Source organism: Macrosteles quadrilineatus, unplaced genomic scaffold (assembly GCF_028750875.1).
Source record: "Macrosteles quadrilineatus isolate MER2022 unplaced genomic scaffold, UCM_ALF_1.0 Scaffold_1__1_contigs__length_201487025, whole genome shotgun sequence".
Lineage (NCBI taxonomy): Eukaryota > Metazoa > Arthropoda > Insecta > Hemiptera > Cicadellidae > Macrosteles > Macrosteles quadrilineatus.
This window is the reverse complement of record NW_026542594.1, coordinates 22266686-22284231: the sequence shown is the minus strand read 5'-3', so window position 1 is coordinate 22284231 and position 17546 is coordinate 22266686. Positions and strand designations below refer to the sequence as shown.

Sequence of the window (17546 nt, the reverse complement as noted above, 5' to 3'; positions counted from 1 at the left end):
ATTCAACCTAACTTCATTAGAAAATAAATCAAAGTCTTTGATTTAATGAAACATGACTTAATAACTATACATTTTACAATAATTTAAATAACTTTTCATTCATATTTTGTTTGCACTATATATACTATTTGTATTATGTATGAAAGAAGCTACCTTTAGGGAAAGAGTGATCCAAACCCCTTAAATTTGATACCTGTCACTCTAACTATCCACTAGACAACACAAGCCCTCAATGTTCTATTGTTGTATGCAGGAAGACTTCAGCTACCTAACTAATGTTTTTGGACCATAAGTAGTTTAGGCTAATGGGCGCGCTCAAAACTTTGATGATTTTAAGATATCTATAATACAGAATAGATAAATAAATAAATACATGTATATAATACTTACAGCTAATGCTTGTACAGTTGCCAAGTATAAAAGAGCCAGGTCTTTGCTATCTGAAGAGAGGGTTAGACCAGACACCTGGAAAATCAACAAGGATAGCACTGAATAATTAGCAAAGGGTAACACATTTACACTTTTGTCAGATCTAAAAACTAATCAAAAGGGACCACCTTGTGTACATCATTGCAACATTGTAACGTACCATATAGAACAAGACTTTAGTGTCCAGGAAACGTGAGATACTTGAAAAAAGGTCACACAACAGATATTAGATAAGTTCACATATTATAGTATTACTAGAGAACCCGTGCGGCTCAATGAGCCGCATAGTATGAAACATAACGCCGAAGAGAGCGTTATGCTTAAATTCGAGTATTTTTAGTTATATCTTAGAGTTGTTTGAAAACTTGTTACAAAATTATTTTGAATAACTCTATTTGCGTCGTCAAGGTTCACCTACATTATTTCTGCTCTCAGTTTTAACTGATAAAATTTAATGGAAGCTAAACGTTCTGCTTCAATTCGAGTTAACATGTTGCAACAAAGTTTTTCCAGCATTAAGAATTGAAGAAAACTGTTGCCTTACTGATAACCCGTGTTAAGTAATTTAGTTGGGTTTTTTTAGTTTGGTAATTTCATTTCTTTTATTTGAGACATCCTCCTAAACCAACGATTTTTTTCCGTATAGAATCCCGAAAAGTCTCCGGATTACCAACTGGACAGCCATAATCTGCTTTGAAAGCAGCAACACCATTGAAAGTTGGTTAACTTAACGTGTCTCTCAGTCTCAGTATATGCCTCGCATCAGAACGTTCTTACGTTGTTCAGTGGAGTTTCTGGGGTTCTCTTAATACCTGTCTTAAAGTTTTGAAAGTATGGATTCGTTTGTCGAAATAGGTTAGTTAACTCTTGTAGCTATAAGATTTGGATAGCAATTGCAACTTGCTCTTTTTGAACAACGTATATTATTTGCCTTAGAATCGTAAAAATAAACTTAACCGTCCCTACTCGATCGTTGAATACATTGCCACTAAAGCTTTCAATAGCAACTTCTTATTTTTGACTTGAAATGTCTGGATTGTGTTGGTGAATTTTCTACCTCTCTTTTTCTACTCTCCTCATACACATAAGATATCTTATTATTAATTGTCTCATCCTCCCGTTTTCAATATTTCTTATTTGAACTTAAGGCATTTTCTGTTCTTCCAATAAAACTGATTAACTGTTTAACTTGGTCTTAACCTACTGAATATTGCAAACATTATATGCATTATTAATATTCACTCCCAAAAAGCTAGTGAGTTTCTTTTTATAAACAGCTGTTTTTTGATTTTAAATTTGTTCTATGTATTTCTTATGGGGAAAACCCGACCTTTGAGAGGGTCTCACGCCCTTAAGAGTTGGCATTTTAAAATTCTAAAACCTTATTGCAAAACTACATATTGAGACGAATCTTTTGACACCTTAAACGTTGAAATTGGTCCGCAAATAAGGGAGGAGTTGCGTTAACAAAAAACGGCTTCACGTATTATATATATAGATTATAGAGATAATAATATGAGAAAAAATGTACTAATACATTTCTTTGTAATGTCATGTGATTTTAATTTTCTAATGTAATCTGGCTGAAATCAATCCCTCTCCAAAAAGGTTTAATCAATTTGTTTACTCATTGTCGATATTCATATAACGATCAACACACAAACTTAATAACAACAGTACACAATTTTTTGAACTTTTTAAAGCAACGTCTGGGATTTTCACAGAAAACCTCTTAAGAAAACCTCTTTTCCATCAAAATATTTTGGCAAAAAAACAATAAATCTCTTTAGGAAATAAAAAAACCCTAGGTAAAAGAAGTCAAGGGAATTCTCACCATGCCTCGAAGTGTAGGGTCAGCCAGTGGAGATCTGTTGCCGTGTAAATCCGGCCACACATGTAGATCTTGAGTCAGCTGGTCTATACTGTCTAGCCCTTCAGACGATGCAAGTTGTTCAAGTAGTTTGTTCAGGTAAGTCACCAGGTGGCTACAAACAGAACTCACGTTGGTGCATATTGTTTGTAATAAACAATCAAGCCATACTTATAAAAATAAACACCCCCGCAGCAGCAAACCTGTAAACTAAGCAAATTTCTATTTGTCTCTAAATTGGATTTTGACTCAAATATTTCCACAACCTTTTTAGATTCATTCCCTACTAGAACAGTACCGTCTTTCGTACGGAGTTGGCGTATGAGTATGAAATACTTATTGCAGTTATACTCGTGCTCTGTGTTTGCAATGGGGGAGGACACGGTTTGAGAAAATTTGGTTCTTCAAATTTACAGTATGCTATAGTATAACACATCTACGTTGGCCATAATGTTCTACCACTGCACCTAAACAATAGAAATAAAGGGTATCAGCAATCTGACACATACTTTCTCCCGTTATAACATAAGTTATAATAACTCTTGAACCGTAATTTTTACTGCAATGGAAGTTATAACATTTTTTCAAAATACAAAATACAAAGGGCTATAACATGCTAAACTTTTATCAAAATCGTTCGGGCCATTTTCGAGAAAATTAAATTTTTCTTATATTTTATGGGTTTTTTGGGAAAATTACCATAAAAAATCCAAAAATACAAAAAAAATGAAAAAAAGCCTAGAGATATTGTGGATTAGTACCTACATACCATATTTCACTCTTCAGTGAACCATCTACCACTTCAGCTCTGTACACATCCACACATCACTTCGAAAACAACTTTTTTTGGTCCAGGGGGACCAAAAACGGATATATCCACTCACAACTCAAACTCGAAAATTTTGAAGAAAACAATACTTTCTCCATATACTATGGTATAGAGGGAGAAGGTAAAAAGTAAATTATCAAACATTCCTACAATATCACAAATTATTTATTAAATTAAAAACATAACTGTAAACAATCTTCTTTGACAGTTCTCATTGTGTATCACAGCTTTTTGTTGCTCCTTAGTTATATCATAGACAAAAATAATCAAATATAGACCGTCAGCCGTGCTGCGGTTACCATAGGTTCTGGCACGCACACCGCTGGGAGCGCCATGTAGTAACGGTGTACGAGCTACGTAAATTTAGTTACAGCGTACACGCTACGTAACTACACGGCGCTCCCAGTGGTGTGCCCCAGAACCTATTGTAACCATGGTAACCGCAGCACGGCTGACAGTCTATATTTAATTCTTTATGTCTATGGTTATATTGGCTGTTGTCATGAATGCAAAAAACAATTAATAGTGCTGCACCCTGTTGTAACTTTTTACAAACCTTTTTACTGTTGATGTTAGCCTCTGGATTACGTTGAATATAAAATTTGGTGTAAATACCTGCTTCTTGTAATCCAAAACGTTGCTGCTATGACGCAACTAGTTTCAACTTCTCACAAAGTCATCTTCGGGCGTCCAGGGGATGTCAAAAAGGCCATGTTTGTGTTCATGTTCGTGTATGAATGTATAATTTGTGTATTGACGACCTTCTGATGAAGTCATTTGACATCCCCTGGACGCCCGAAGATGACTTTGTGAGAAGTTGAAACTAGTTGCGTCATAGCAGCAACATTTTGGATTACAAGAAGCAGGTATTTACACCAATTTTTAAACCTTTTTACCTTGTAACTTTTTAATGCTATTAAATGTCATAGAACCAGCTTGTTTAGTTGAAACAGCTGGCAAAATTTTTGATTCCTTTTAAATATGAATAGTCATAAGGATAACATGGAAACTTTGAACCCCCAAGGGGCATAGCCCTAAAGGATTTTTATAGTTCTGTACTGCTGAGAAAATGTTGCCAAGCCAAACCACAGAGAAGGCAGCCAACTAATAACTAATACTTAAACTGTCCTTTGTTTACCTTAAGATCTGAGAACCTAGCACAAAGAGCTAAAGTCTTCTATGGCTAAGGTTGAATATATGTGTTTATTTGAAAACTCACATTCCAGCGTTCATTGCTCTTATCCCTGCGGTTGCTGGATGAGTGTCGATGATGTGATCCAACAACTTGCCTGTTGCACTCTGCCCTCCTTCACTGAGCCAGAGAGCTGGCACCATGGCACTGAAGTAAGGTCCCCACACTCCTGGCACCATGATAGGTGACTGACTCACTGCCATGTGACATGATGATGTACCACAGATCAGACCTACAGCAGAGTATAGTTAGCAGCTTGCCTGTGGCACTCTGCTCTCCCTCATTAAACCAGAGAGCTGGCACCATGGCACTGAAGTAAGGTCCCCACACTCCTGGCACCATGATAGGTGACTGACTCACTGCCATGTGACATGATGATGTACCACAGATCAGACCTACAGCAGAGTATAGTTAGCAGCTTGCCTGTGGCACTCTGCTCTCCCTCATTAAACCAGAGAGCTGACACCATGGCACTGAAGTAAGGTCCCCACACTCCTGGCACCATGATAGGTGACTGACTCACTGCCATGTGACATGATGATGTACCACAGATCAGACCTACAGCAGAGTATAGTTAGCAGCTTGCCTGTGGCACTCTGCTCGCCCTCATTAAACCAGAGAGCTGACACCATGGCACTGAAGTAAGGTCCCCACACTCCTGGCACCATGATAGGTGACTGACTCACTGCAATGTAGCATGGCAATGCAGCACAGATTAGACCAACTGCAGAATATAGTTAGCAACTTACCTATGGCACTCTGTCTTTCCTGACTAAACCAGAGAGCTAGTGCCATGGCACTGAATTAAGGTCCCCACACTCCTGGCACTGTGATAGGATAGGTTTGCTGGATACGTATTAAATGCACAAGCTCTAAGGATATGTTGACAGACAAATGCAAAGTTAAAAGAGGCTGCCAACCTTTTTTAAAAAGTTCTTAAGTTATAAAATAACTTTTTTAACTTACAAAGTCTTGAGGTGAAGTCACAAGGCAAGCCAGTGAATGTACATCCAATTAGACCTAGACCGCCTGCATGTGCATCAATGATAGAAGTGGCTACAGGAGTTCCAACAATCAATCCTGTAGAAATAGATGGAGAGTGTTAAACAAACCAAAATGCTGACAAAATACCCCCGCCGCAGCAAACCTGCAGACTTAGCGAATTTCCATTTGCATCATTGGATTTACACTAAAATGTCTCCTTATATATATCACATTTATTCCCTATTTAAATAGAATTAGTTTAACGAGTACTTAGGTTTGCTGCAACAGGGAGGGTAAAAAAGTGTTTTTTAATGTAAAATGTTAATAGGTACTATAGTTTAGTAAGAAATGAATGTATTTTCCAAATTTGATCAAAATCTATATACTTATTTAATACGCAAGCAGGTTTTTTGTGACAGTTACTCCTCCGAAACTACTGAACCGATTGACACGTTTTTGGTGTCATTGGAAAGAGCGTAATGTGAAGTTGTGCAGGAAACTTTCTTTTTAGGGAAATAATTACAGAGTGAGGCCCTGGGGCCCTTTAAAGTTTTGTATCTCTCCATAAGATTAACATGGGAAACAAACATTGTTATGAAACTCCAGCTGTTGTCATAAATTAAAAGTGAGAAGAAGAACATATGTTAATTGTAAACAGTCAATAAGCTTGCTAATTTAACAGTTTGCTACAAACATTTACTGACTTGGTTGAAATGAAATATTTACTATTTGAATTTGGATTGGTGTAAATATTACAATGGAAAAAAGGGAGAGAGCCTGGATAATGAGATATACTAAAAAGAAAACTTAATTAACACTGTGCTGCATTTAAGCATTAAATTATTAGTAATCTTTGAAAGAGCCGATTTGCAAACTATGGAAACATAGGAAAGTCATAGAACACCACCAAGGAGAAGAAATAGAAATTTTTATTTTTATGTTTATTTATAATTGTTATTATGGACAACCTAATGCGGCGGCTATTGTGGGAAACATTTGCTGAAAACACTAAAAAAAAAAACAAGATCAGCTTTTGAAAAATGATAAGATATTTACAAGAAATATTGATTATATCGATCTGTTATGTACATCTTGAGTATTTCCATAATCTTTGAGTCGAATCCTTTAAAGTCATCATAAATTATGACTGTTATTAGTTTAAAAAAAGTATAGATAACGCCTGTAATACTTAGCAATTGCTCGAACTCAAGCAACAGGTACACTAGTATGTTTATAAATAAGCAAACTACAACAGTTGACTTATTCTCCATAAGAATAACATGAAAATTTTAAAATTAAATTTTTTTGAATTTTCTCCGTAACCCTTAGGTGCATAATAACGCTTCAATACCTATACTAAATTATTTGTTTCTTTAAACACTACATAATGGTTTGGAAAGTAATTGTGAAATTTTGAGTTTTTAGGGTTAAAAATTGGAAAAACCTATTTTTACCCCATAAAAGCCCCCATAAACCCCCGTTCCCATAGTCCGATCATGCTGGTTCGCGAACTCATTCAAGTTTATCCTGCTTTACACCTTTAAACCGAATTTGATCAAAATCGGACAAAAATTACTCAAGTTATCGCGTTCACGGACACACATATATATATATATATACATGTATAAAAATTTTAACAAATGGTGTTTTTGGCCTCTGGGGACATCAAAATGAAAAAAGTAAATCGGTCCCGGGTCTAGGTCTTACCATGCCACCTACGGTAATAGCTTACTTCCCTATAGGGAAATTCGATAAAATTCAGCTACAAAAATGTTATCAACCAAAAATCTTGATTTTCTTTTAGATTCAAAAACTAAAAAATTTTGTTTTATCTCTTATGAATTAGTTAATTATGTACACAATTTTTGTAGGAAAATACTTGTTTAAAAAGAAACTACATGATCACCAACTACAAATGAATAAACGGTGTATTTGATACACTTTTCCAATAAAGTTACTATACAACTGGCTAGGCTCTCATTCAAACTATCTCCTTAAAGTTGAAAATTTCTTAACCAAGATACAGATACAACACTTATTGTGATCATCTGTGTTATGATAGTAATCTTAGTAATATTATTAATGTGAAAGTTTGTGTGTTTGTTTATTTGTTTGTTTGACGTTCAATCATGCATTAATTACTGGTTGGATTGGGCTGAAATTTGGTATAATGATAGCTCACATTCCCGATTAACATATAGACATATTCTTATCTCAAAAATCCTTTCGGGCTCTGTCCCAGTGGCTCTGGAGTTTCCACACACAACAACAACACAAGTTGGTTCTAGGTTCTATGATATTAAATAAGCATTAGATATTTATAAGGTTTACCAAAAGCAGCCACCATCCCAACGCATTACTAAACACTATTAAACTATTATTGGTTAGCACTATTAAACCTTTTTGCATTTATGACAACAGCTAATTTGAACCAAACAGCAACAAAAAGCTGTGATATACAATGAGAACTTGACTTTTTTTTATTTAGATGCAGTGGTAGAACATTATGGCTATGGTAGATGTGGCTATGGTAGTTTATCAAAGTGTTTTTGTAGGGTTATTGGTAACAAAGAAAATTCAAAAAATTGCAAATTCCAAATTCCCATGTTATTCTTATAGAGAATATTGTAAAATTTTGTAGTTTGCTTGTTTATGGATATATTTTGATCAAACTTGGCAAATTTATTCATATTATACTAAGCTACAGTATTAATATTTTACTAAAAAATACACTATATTAGTTTCCTTGTAACAGCAAACCTAGGTTAGTAAACCTAAAGTTATTTAAATATCAGTTAGTTGAAAATCAATTCAGACAAATGGAAATTCGCTTAATCGGCAGATTTGCTGCGGCGGGGGTATTTTCTATTGTTTAGGTGCAGTGGTAGAACATTATGGCTATAGTAGATGTGTTAACTATAGCATAGTGTAAATTTAACGAACCAAATGTTCCCAAACTGTGTCCCCCATCATGACAAACGCAAAACATGAGTATAACTGCGATAAGCATTTTATACTTATACGCCAACCCTGTGCGAAGGATGGGTACTCTGCTAGTTGTAACATATTTGATTATTAGTATGCACAGTTATTCAGCAAACAGGCTAAGAAACAAAGACACATTTTGTGCAGGGAAGAGAAGAGCTAGAGTAAGAAGGGTGTATAAATATACTATTGTTTTGTGGCATCCATGAGAACTACAATTATAAAACAATAACTAAAGCACTTAGAGGTTTTCTCTGTACACTTTTTAATAAGCACTCACCAAGTTCTTTAGCAGCCTCTGCACTCAATCCTGAGCCACAGGGTGAGCCAGGAGGCAGAATTACTTGGCCTAAAACAAACAAGATTAATTATAAGAGTCTAGGCTAAGTACTTTATAATTTCATTTTTGATGTTAGTCTCTGGATTACGTTGAATTTAAAAATTTGTGTAAATGCCTGCTTCTAAGTAATCCAAATTGTTGCAAAGACATGCAACTAGTTTCGACTTCACGAAGTCATCATCAGGCGTTCAGGGGGTGTCGAAATCGCTTCATCAGAAGGTTGTCGATACACATATTGTACATTTATTACTATTAGACTTGTTTTCTTTATTTTAAGTTTTAGATACATTTTTTGACACCATCCCATGTACTGATTTATGTACAACTAGCAGTTACCCGGCGCGCGTTGCTGCGCTAACAAAATACTTCTGTCTGTGTGAAAAGCATGTTTTTTTCTACATTTAAACCGACGATAGTCAGGGATTGCCCTAGTGCCTTATAATGGTGATTGCGAAAGCAAGACACTAAGGAAATTGTAGTTGCTTAAATTCAGAGGGTAATTCGGATGAAATCAGTATTCTTGGGATTAAGACTATTTCTCCCTTAAACCTACCACTGATAATTTTTGCTTTAATAAATTTTGACGTCATTTTTAGCGAATTTCCCAAATTAGGGAATATTAGCGAATTTCCCATATAGGGAATAAGCTATTACCGTAGTAGGGCCTACTCATAGTAAGACCTGGACGCGGGACCGATTTTTTTTTTTTCGTTTTGAGGTCCCTAGAGGCCAAAAACACCATCCGTTCAAATTCATATATATATATATATTATTTTCTTGCATTTTTAGGGCTACTAATATAATGAGTATATAATATAATGATATTTAATGTAATATTTATATATACGAGGTGTTAGCCCGTCCTACGTACAGGAATTCAGTAGTCAGTTAAAACCGTGTACAATTCAGATCAGCTAGTTTACAGATATAAAGACAAAGTTTCTTGCAGTTTTAATGTGAAAAATCATCTTGTAAACAAATGTTGTGTGACTAAATATGTTTCCATCATAATATATACCTGATACGGCCTATACGATATGCATTTTAAATCCGATAACTTTACAATAAAACAGCAATTCTGCAATTTTTATGATGTGAAAAGCGTTGAAGTGAGGCAGCCGATTCGCACAGACGCACACTGATTATAAGTAGCCTACAGTCACAGAATAGTAGTATGTTTTCTGTGCTACAGAAGAGAGAGTAATAGTCAATTGAGAAGTATATAGTCAACGATACTACCTTCCATAGCATACCTGCCTCTTCATTAATAATTATTATCACCACAATACAACTACTATACACAATTTCCAGTAGGTCTGAATAGAAACGACCTAAAATAAAACGATAATATTCAATAAAATTCACAGTACACATCATTTAACTTTGGTGTACTAACATCAAAACTAATCGTCACACCTATCCTCAATTTCACTGCATTAATTGCTAAATAAATAAGTGTAAACAAAGAAAAGTAAAAACAATAACAGTTTGTTTTGTAACAGCTGTTTGGTTCAAATAACATTCATTTGAAAAAAAGAACTGGTCACATGTAGCAGGAATATAAAAAGTAAACACGCTAGTAAAGCTAATGACGTAATTGTCAATGTTTATTATCTATACCGTTATCAGTTCTATCCTTGATAATTACCCACCCTCATTGAATAAATGTACATCGTAATTTTCCATATTAGTTAATTTAAACTACATTATATTCATAGTTAAAATAAAAGTGATATTTTCACGTTTGGGGGCGCTGATATAGGCAACCCCAAACGTAACCACAACTGAACACGATTTCATAAAAGGATGGTTTGTCTAATTGCAGTATCCTAGGTCAATGTTGACGTTGTGTTCAATCTATGTCATCCATCTGTTTATCTTTGTATAAAACCCGGCTGAGGTTGTGGTGGTAATTTAAAATCATGATTCCTGATTATTCTTTATCTTCTTTTTGTGACATAAATATTTCCGGGCCTAATCCAAACAAAGTTAAAGCAGACAAATATAATTGTAAACAAAAAGCTACCATGAAGAATTAAAACATGTGAACATTGTTATTTTTCTAATCTTTCCTTGAAAAGTGGAGCAGTAAAATAATTTGCATTTATCCTTTTTTATTAAGACTCGTGTACAGAGCCTCGATTTGTACGGTGGTTTAATTATTTTGGTCTAAACTATTTTAAACTGTGGTCTAATTATCTCTACTAATCTTACTTATTTCCTATAATCAATGACAAAATAAGAGTAAATAAAATAACCTCATAGTTCCATAGTTTATATTTAACCAGCTGTTAGTTAAAACAAATTATATTGCTCTAAAACAAATCGAAGATTACAAAGATTGCTTTAAAAAATAATTTGAACATCCTAGTATTTTACTATGTATATTTAATTAATCTGGCATCCTCTTACAGAAGAATTGAACGTATCAATGATTAGCATTACACATAGTATAAATAAGTCAACCCTAAGTATGTCTTTAAATTTTTATCCAAATGCTGAATTTGTGACACAAACGCTGAATGTTTACAGCTGTTATGTTAAACAAATTATTTTATGCCAAAAGCTAGTTTAAAATCTAAGCGTCGGCTGCTAGACTTTTTAAAAATTAAAACTCAATTTCTAAAAAACTGGGACCCTAAACTAAAATTATGGCTTCGACATTCCCTAGTTCTCAAAATTATCTTTCTTTCAACACAAAAATCATGAAAATCCGTCGAGTGGTTGATTCAGAATCGTAAAATAAAAAAACACAGTTTCGTTTTAATATTATAGATATATATACAGTTTCGTTTTAATATTATAGATATATATGTGTCCGTCAGCACGATAACTCGAGCAAAAATGATCCGATTTTGATGAAATTTGGTACAAACGTGTAAACGTACGTTTATTCGAACGAGTTCGCGATCCAGCATGATCGGACCATGGGAACGGGGGTTTACGAGGGGTTTTATGGGGTAAAAATAGGTTTTTCCCATTTTTAACCCAAAAAACATAAAATTTAGCAATTTCTTTCCAAACCATTTTGTAGAGCTTAAAAAAACAAATAATTTAGTATATTGAAGCGTTATTATGCGCCTAACGGTTACGGAGAAAATTCCAAAAAATTGAAAAATTTAAAATTCCAATGTTATTCTTATGGAGAATAAGTAAACTGTTGTAGTTTGCTTGTTTGTGAACATATTTTGATCAAATTTGGAAAATGTTTTTATTTCTTACTAACTATTAACATTTTACAAAAAAAACAGTTTTACCCTCCCTGATGCAGCAAACCTAAGTACTTGTTAAACTAATTCTTTTTAAATCAAGAATAAATGTTATAAATGGAAATTCGCTTAGTCTGCAGGTTTGCTGCGGCGGGGGTATTTAAATCTTAAGTCTGGTAACGTTGCACAGCTTCAGTGGATTTAAGTTTCGCATTATTATTGGAGTTCTTTCTTTTAATGACAGTAATGTGGTGGGTTAATTACAAATTGAGAGGCATTTGAATACCCGAGATAGCACGCATGATTATTATCCACTTAATAATTTATGTTAGATTGTGTGGGTATAGAACGAAAGATAAAAATATTTAGGCGTTGTCATCACATTTATCGTTTATAATACTTTGATAAAGGTTTTTATTTTTTAAATATTTAACATTGGAGAATTTAAACGTTGTTGAGTGCACAGGTGTGCTGCGATTGGGGATTTGAACTTATTCAAAAGTAAAATAGTTTTCTGTGCTGCACTCTGTAGAAACACTGTGGCACTATTTCAAATCATGACTAAATAAATGCCAATACAGAATGTTGTGATTATTCAAACCTACAAAACATTTGGTGAAAGTAAACATCTGCTTTTAAATAATTATATTTATTTATAAAATTGTAGATCAAAAAGTCTGACATTGGCCCACTTAAAACCCTATGGGGCAGAGCCCTTTTGACGGATCTGCACCAAACTCCACTCGAACCATCCTTGAAAGATGCTTAATAATGCCTGAAAGTTTCATTACAATCCGTCGAGCAGTTTTGGAGTCCATAAAGTATATACACATATATACATACATACATAGTTCCTCTTTTATAGATATAGATATGAAATAAAGACGATTTAATTTGATTTACAAATACACACGAACAATCTTACGAAAAAAAGGTACATTTACAAAAAAGAGGTACGAGTGGAAGATGAATAAAAATGGTACCTAGCTTAGGGATGATGCGTCACAACCAGATGGATAGCATCTAGACTCAAAATTATGCCTTCTGATGAAGCGATTCTGACATTCCCTCCCTGGACGGCTGAAGATGACTTTGAAAAGTCAAAACTAGTTGTGTGTCTTTGCAACAATTTGGATTACTTAGAAGCAGGTATTTATACAGTTTTATAATATTGATAATTCTTTACAACTATCTACAAGTAGCTTCATAGTGAATCAGTACACAGTAAAACCTGAATTAACCATGACTATTCAAACCACCAATCTCTATTATATGTATTAACTCGTTGTCTACCAGCTATCACGGAGGAGTCTTGTAAGACCTGGTAGTGAATGTGTTAATTTATGAAACAACCTCATGATTTATTCAGATGTCACTACTTAGCATCATAATATAGCAACTTCCACTCCCAATCCCATTTATTTGTTTAGAGTAATGAACAATAATGTTAACCCAATGGTTTCATTTGTAGGTAGGGGTAGACAGGTATCAAATATTTGAGAAACTTCTGAGATTAAAAAATTCTTGTTTGTTCGAGCGAGATTAACTTTGCTCTGAGACTTTTTCAAGATGAGATAAAGAAAAAGTAAATTCAATACCCGCAATACAGGAGCAGGTTGTAGCGTTTCCTTTGCAAAGGCGATCTTATTTAATTTATTCTTTGCGTAGGTAAATTGTTGCTTTAAGTATAGTTTTCATTTAGGTTGAAGCAGACCATTTGCGGATAAACCAGAATCGCGGATAAATGAATACCGGATAAACACAATTCTTTCATCCCTTAAAGGCTGTTTTTATTGTGAGGGAGCTAGTTGTGGTACGCATGTTGCACTTTTATATATAAGATGTCTTATTTTCATTTTATTTTTTTTCCTTTTTAAATTTTCATAACTATTTAAGTTGCTGTAAGCTTTTGTTATTTTGTACACTCTTTTATGTCGATAATAAATAATTAGTTATTGCACTTAAGTTGTTGTTTTAATAGTAACTCACTTTATTGTTATTTATTAACAACTGTAAGTAAAACTGTCCAAACGAATAATTCCCAAGAGAAATGAGATCTATAAACTTGTCTCGATTAATTTACAGTTCATTTTAATTTATTCATTTACTCTGATAAGTTACCTTACGTACTTTGCATTATGAATAAATGTTCCCTTGGTAGGCAACTACTAATTAAACTGGATATTAAATAAGTTTATCGGGTACATTAAAAAAGGAATATCGCCACAAAAATACAATAACCTACTTAGAATTAAGCAGTTACTGTAATGACAAACTATTATATAATGATCAAGCATGCATATTGATTAAAATGGTGGTAATAGCAATTCACAAACATTTTAACCTCAGTTGGCTTTACAAGACAGTGTTTTAGTATTGATCTTTGATACTGTAAGTAGACTTTTCACCTTAATGTGATATCTGACCTAGAAGTACACTATTAAATCAATCAACCATCATGGGGAAAATTTAAAATGATAATGCACAATAAAATTGGTTTGATCCTCTTTAAAAAAAAAAATATTTCTATAATTTTTTTTTATTAAATCTTAAAGGTAAAATCTGTCTATAAAAGTCTTTTAGTGAACAAAAAACACAGCCATGCTATCAGTACGAAATGAGCATGCGCCATACAACACATAAGCATTGGATGAACTTATAATACCTGAAGGAGAGCTTCACCTATTTTGGCACAGTCGTTGTCCAACAAGTCCGAGAGGCCGAGTAATCCAAAGAAATGTCTGTTCCAACCTTTGACAACACCAGTGTCCACATCTACTTCATACGTCCACTTGCAGACAACTGAGCACAAAGACCTGTGAAATATGAAATATGTCATTTCATTTTCAATTATTGGCTAGGCTACAACACACAACTCATTCACTATTTTACAGCTCATCAATTAATTTGTTTTTTTTTCAATTAATTTTGGGCCATGTTTCTTAAAATAGGTAATTTGATCAGAATTTTATTTGCCATTGAGTATTACAAGATTAAAATAGGCTTCATCAGTTATAGGCTACATTGAAAGACAGCACCAAGGTAATAATCATATTAAATAAAATCAATATAAATTTAAAGTAGTCACAACAAAATAAATAAATGAAACATATACATAACAACAGTAAAACAACAACAAGATATACAAATACAGACAGTCAAATAAAGGACCCAAAACTTAGTTTGTTTACACTATATATAACAGAAATGTTTTATAAAATAAAATGTGTGACTAGTAAGCCAATCATGAATCTTATTTTTAAATGATTTTAAATCCAACAATTTAAATGATTCTGGAATTTTGTTAACAAAATGCATTTGTTGATATTTGTGACTCTTTGCATACTTTAGACGCTAAAACAACCAAAGTCAGTAATATTTTCCCTAACATAAATTAAATTCTGAAAAATCCAAGTGTATGAAACAGTCATAATTTTATGTGCAAAGAAATTACTCCTAGCGCTATTCCTTAACTCTAAATCAAACAAGATTCTTATTGGTCTCTTTTGTCACAAAAAAAACCTATCTGCCCCAGCACTACCTCCCCACAACATAAGCAAATAACAAATGTGAATGGAAGAAATCGAAATGAAAACATTTCATTACGGTAGCTGCTGACTTACACAAGTTTTTTAAGTTTTCTCAATACTTTTGATTGTGGGAATGGATTAATGTTTAGCTTTGAACTTGCTAAGGATTTGCACCAGACAGATTTAGTGTGCAGAAATGAGCTGATCCTTAGCCACTTGCTGTTAACGGCAAAATTAACACTGTTTTAACAATTGTTTGACAACAGATAATATCAACAAAGATTTTACAAAATATTTAAGACTTGTTGATTTCAGCTGTTGTTAAGAAAATTTACTTGTTAACTCTGGTGTAAACGAGGTTTTTGACTATGTGTTTTCAACATTAACCGCCAATGTTTACAATCTGTTGTCGCCCATCGTCGGGTTCTTATAGGATACCAAATTCCTGTTGCAAACACTGAAAAAACTTTGGTAACATCAAAGTATTTTCAGCAAAATGTTGGCGTTCATTTTTGATTGTTGCAATCATTTGGTTTGAATTGAAATGTGTTTTAAAATCCATGTCTTAGACATGGCTTTAAACAGCAATGATCCACTATCATCTTATTTCTATCCATCCTACGGTAATCACCATCCTTAAACTAAGCACCAAAATTTAGGATCGGCATTGCAGCTGACTAGTAGTAGTAGTTTGGTTATGAGATACTTGGCTGAAAATTAATAGAAAGCTGGTTCAATAATGATAAAAATATCAGTAGCTTTTGACAGCTTAAAACTGAAAATAGCTATTCTTGATCACTGGGTAGTAAACCAATTTATTCAGTAGCAGACTGCCTATCTCACTCAATCCATTCAATCAAAATAATACACTCGCCCTGAAATGAAAAACAGTTCAAAAAATGTACCTAAGTAGGCTATGCATCACTACCTTGAATCTGTTCCAGTAGCTTTCCAAGTCAGAAAATCTGGTAGGTCAAAGAATTTTCCAGCTTGTTTCCAAGTTTTGGGCAGGCATTTCTTGAGCCACATCAACTTGGGTATTTCCATCTCCAAGGATATCTTACCTCCTACATACTTCAGCACCTCGTGTTTGGTGTCATTGACCAGTTTAGCTTCATGGTGGGCTCTGTGGTCCATCCAGAGTATGATGTTTTGATCAACTTCACCTGAAAAACAAATCTATTGTACCAAGTGTATTTAAAGACAGTATGAACTTGTTCATATTTGTGGGGGGCATATTTGTACCACGTGTTTCCAAAAATGAATCCTACACATGAATAAAATTTAAAATTAAAATGTAAAAACATAAAAATTAAGAGATCAAGTAGTTTTTTGTTGTTGTAATAAATAATATCGAAACCACGGGATGAGTTAGAGAGTTTAGCAGTGTTCAAAAGTTTGTTTGTATCTATACTTATAAAAGGCAAAGCCCTCACTGACACACTCACTCACTCACTCACTCATCACTAATTCTCCCACTTCCCATTTACCTAGGAGGCTGAAATTTGGCACACCGATTCTTTAGGTATTAAATAGGAAAACTAAGTTGTTTTTATTCTGATCGGACCCTTGGGCTCCGCCCCAGTGGCTCTAGAGTTTCCCATGTTAACCTTATGATTTTTCATATTTAAAAGGAATTAATGAATCTTATCAGCTGTTTCAATTAAACAAGTTGGTTCTGTTCTATGATGTTCAATAGCATTAAAGTTACAAGGATTACCAACAGGGTGCAGCACTATTTTTTTTTTTTAATTTATGACAACAGCTAATTTGCAACCAAAAGGTGAGTGAGCGTAGCGAACGAACTTCAACCTGGAGGCGAGTTAGCGTAGCAAACGAGCTAACCTGAAGGCAAGTGAGCGCAGCGAACTAGCTCCTACCTAAAGGTGAGTGAGCGTAGCGAACAAACTTCAACCAGGACGTAATTGAGCCATGCGAACGAGCTCATCTTGAAAATTAAGAAGTTAAACGGGGCAAAGCCCGCGGGTACAGCTAGTCTATACTAATAAAATGCAAAGCCCTCACTGACTCACTCACTCATCATTAATTCTCCCACTTCCCATTTACCTAGGAGGCTGAAATTCGGTACACCGATTCTTTGGGCATTAAATAGGAAAACTAAGTAGTTTTTATTCTGATCGGGCTTTGGAGTTTCCCATGTTAACCTTATGAGTACTC

At 34.1% G+C, this 17546-nt stretch overlaps 1 protein-coding gene across 1 annotated transcript in view; it reads right to left on the bottom strand.

Annotated features, from left to right (window-relative positions):
* Positions 1-17546, bottom strand: part of LOC128982765 (FGGY carbohydrate kinase domain-containing protein) — a 48300-nt gene that overhangs the window by 7821 nt on the left and 22933 nt on the right. Inside the window, exons 4-10 of the mRNA XM_054401725.1 lie at positions 16297-16534; positions 14521-14654; positions 8570-8638; positions 5287-5400; positions 4348-4552; positions 2264-2414; positions 391-465 (exon numbers count right to left, since the gene is read on the bottom strand). Of these exons, the coding sequence (XP_054257700.1) occupies positions 391-465; positions 2264-2414; positions 4348-4552; positions 5287-5400; positions 8570-8638; positions 14521-14654; positions 16297-16534 (986 nt within the window). The remainder of the gene's footprint in view (positions 1-390; positions 466-2263; positions 2415-4347; positions 4553-5286; positions 5401-8569; positions 8639-14520; positions 14655-16296; positions 16535-17546) is intronic.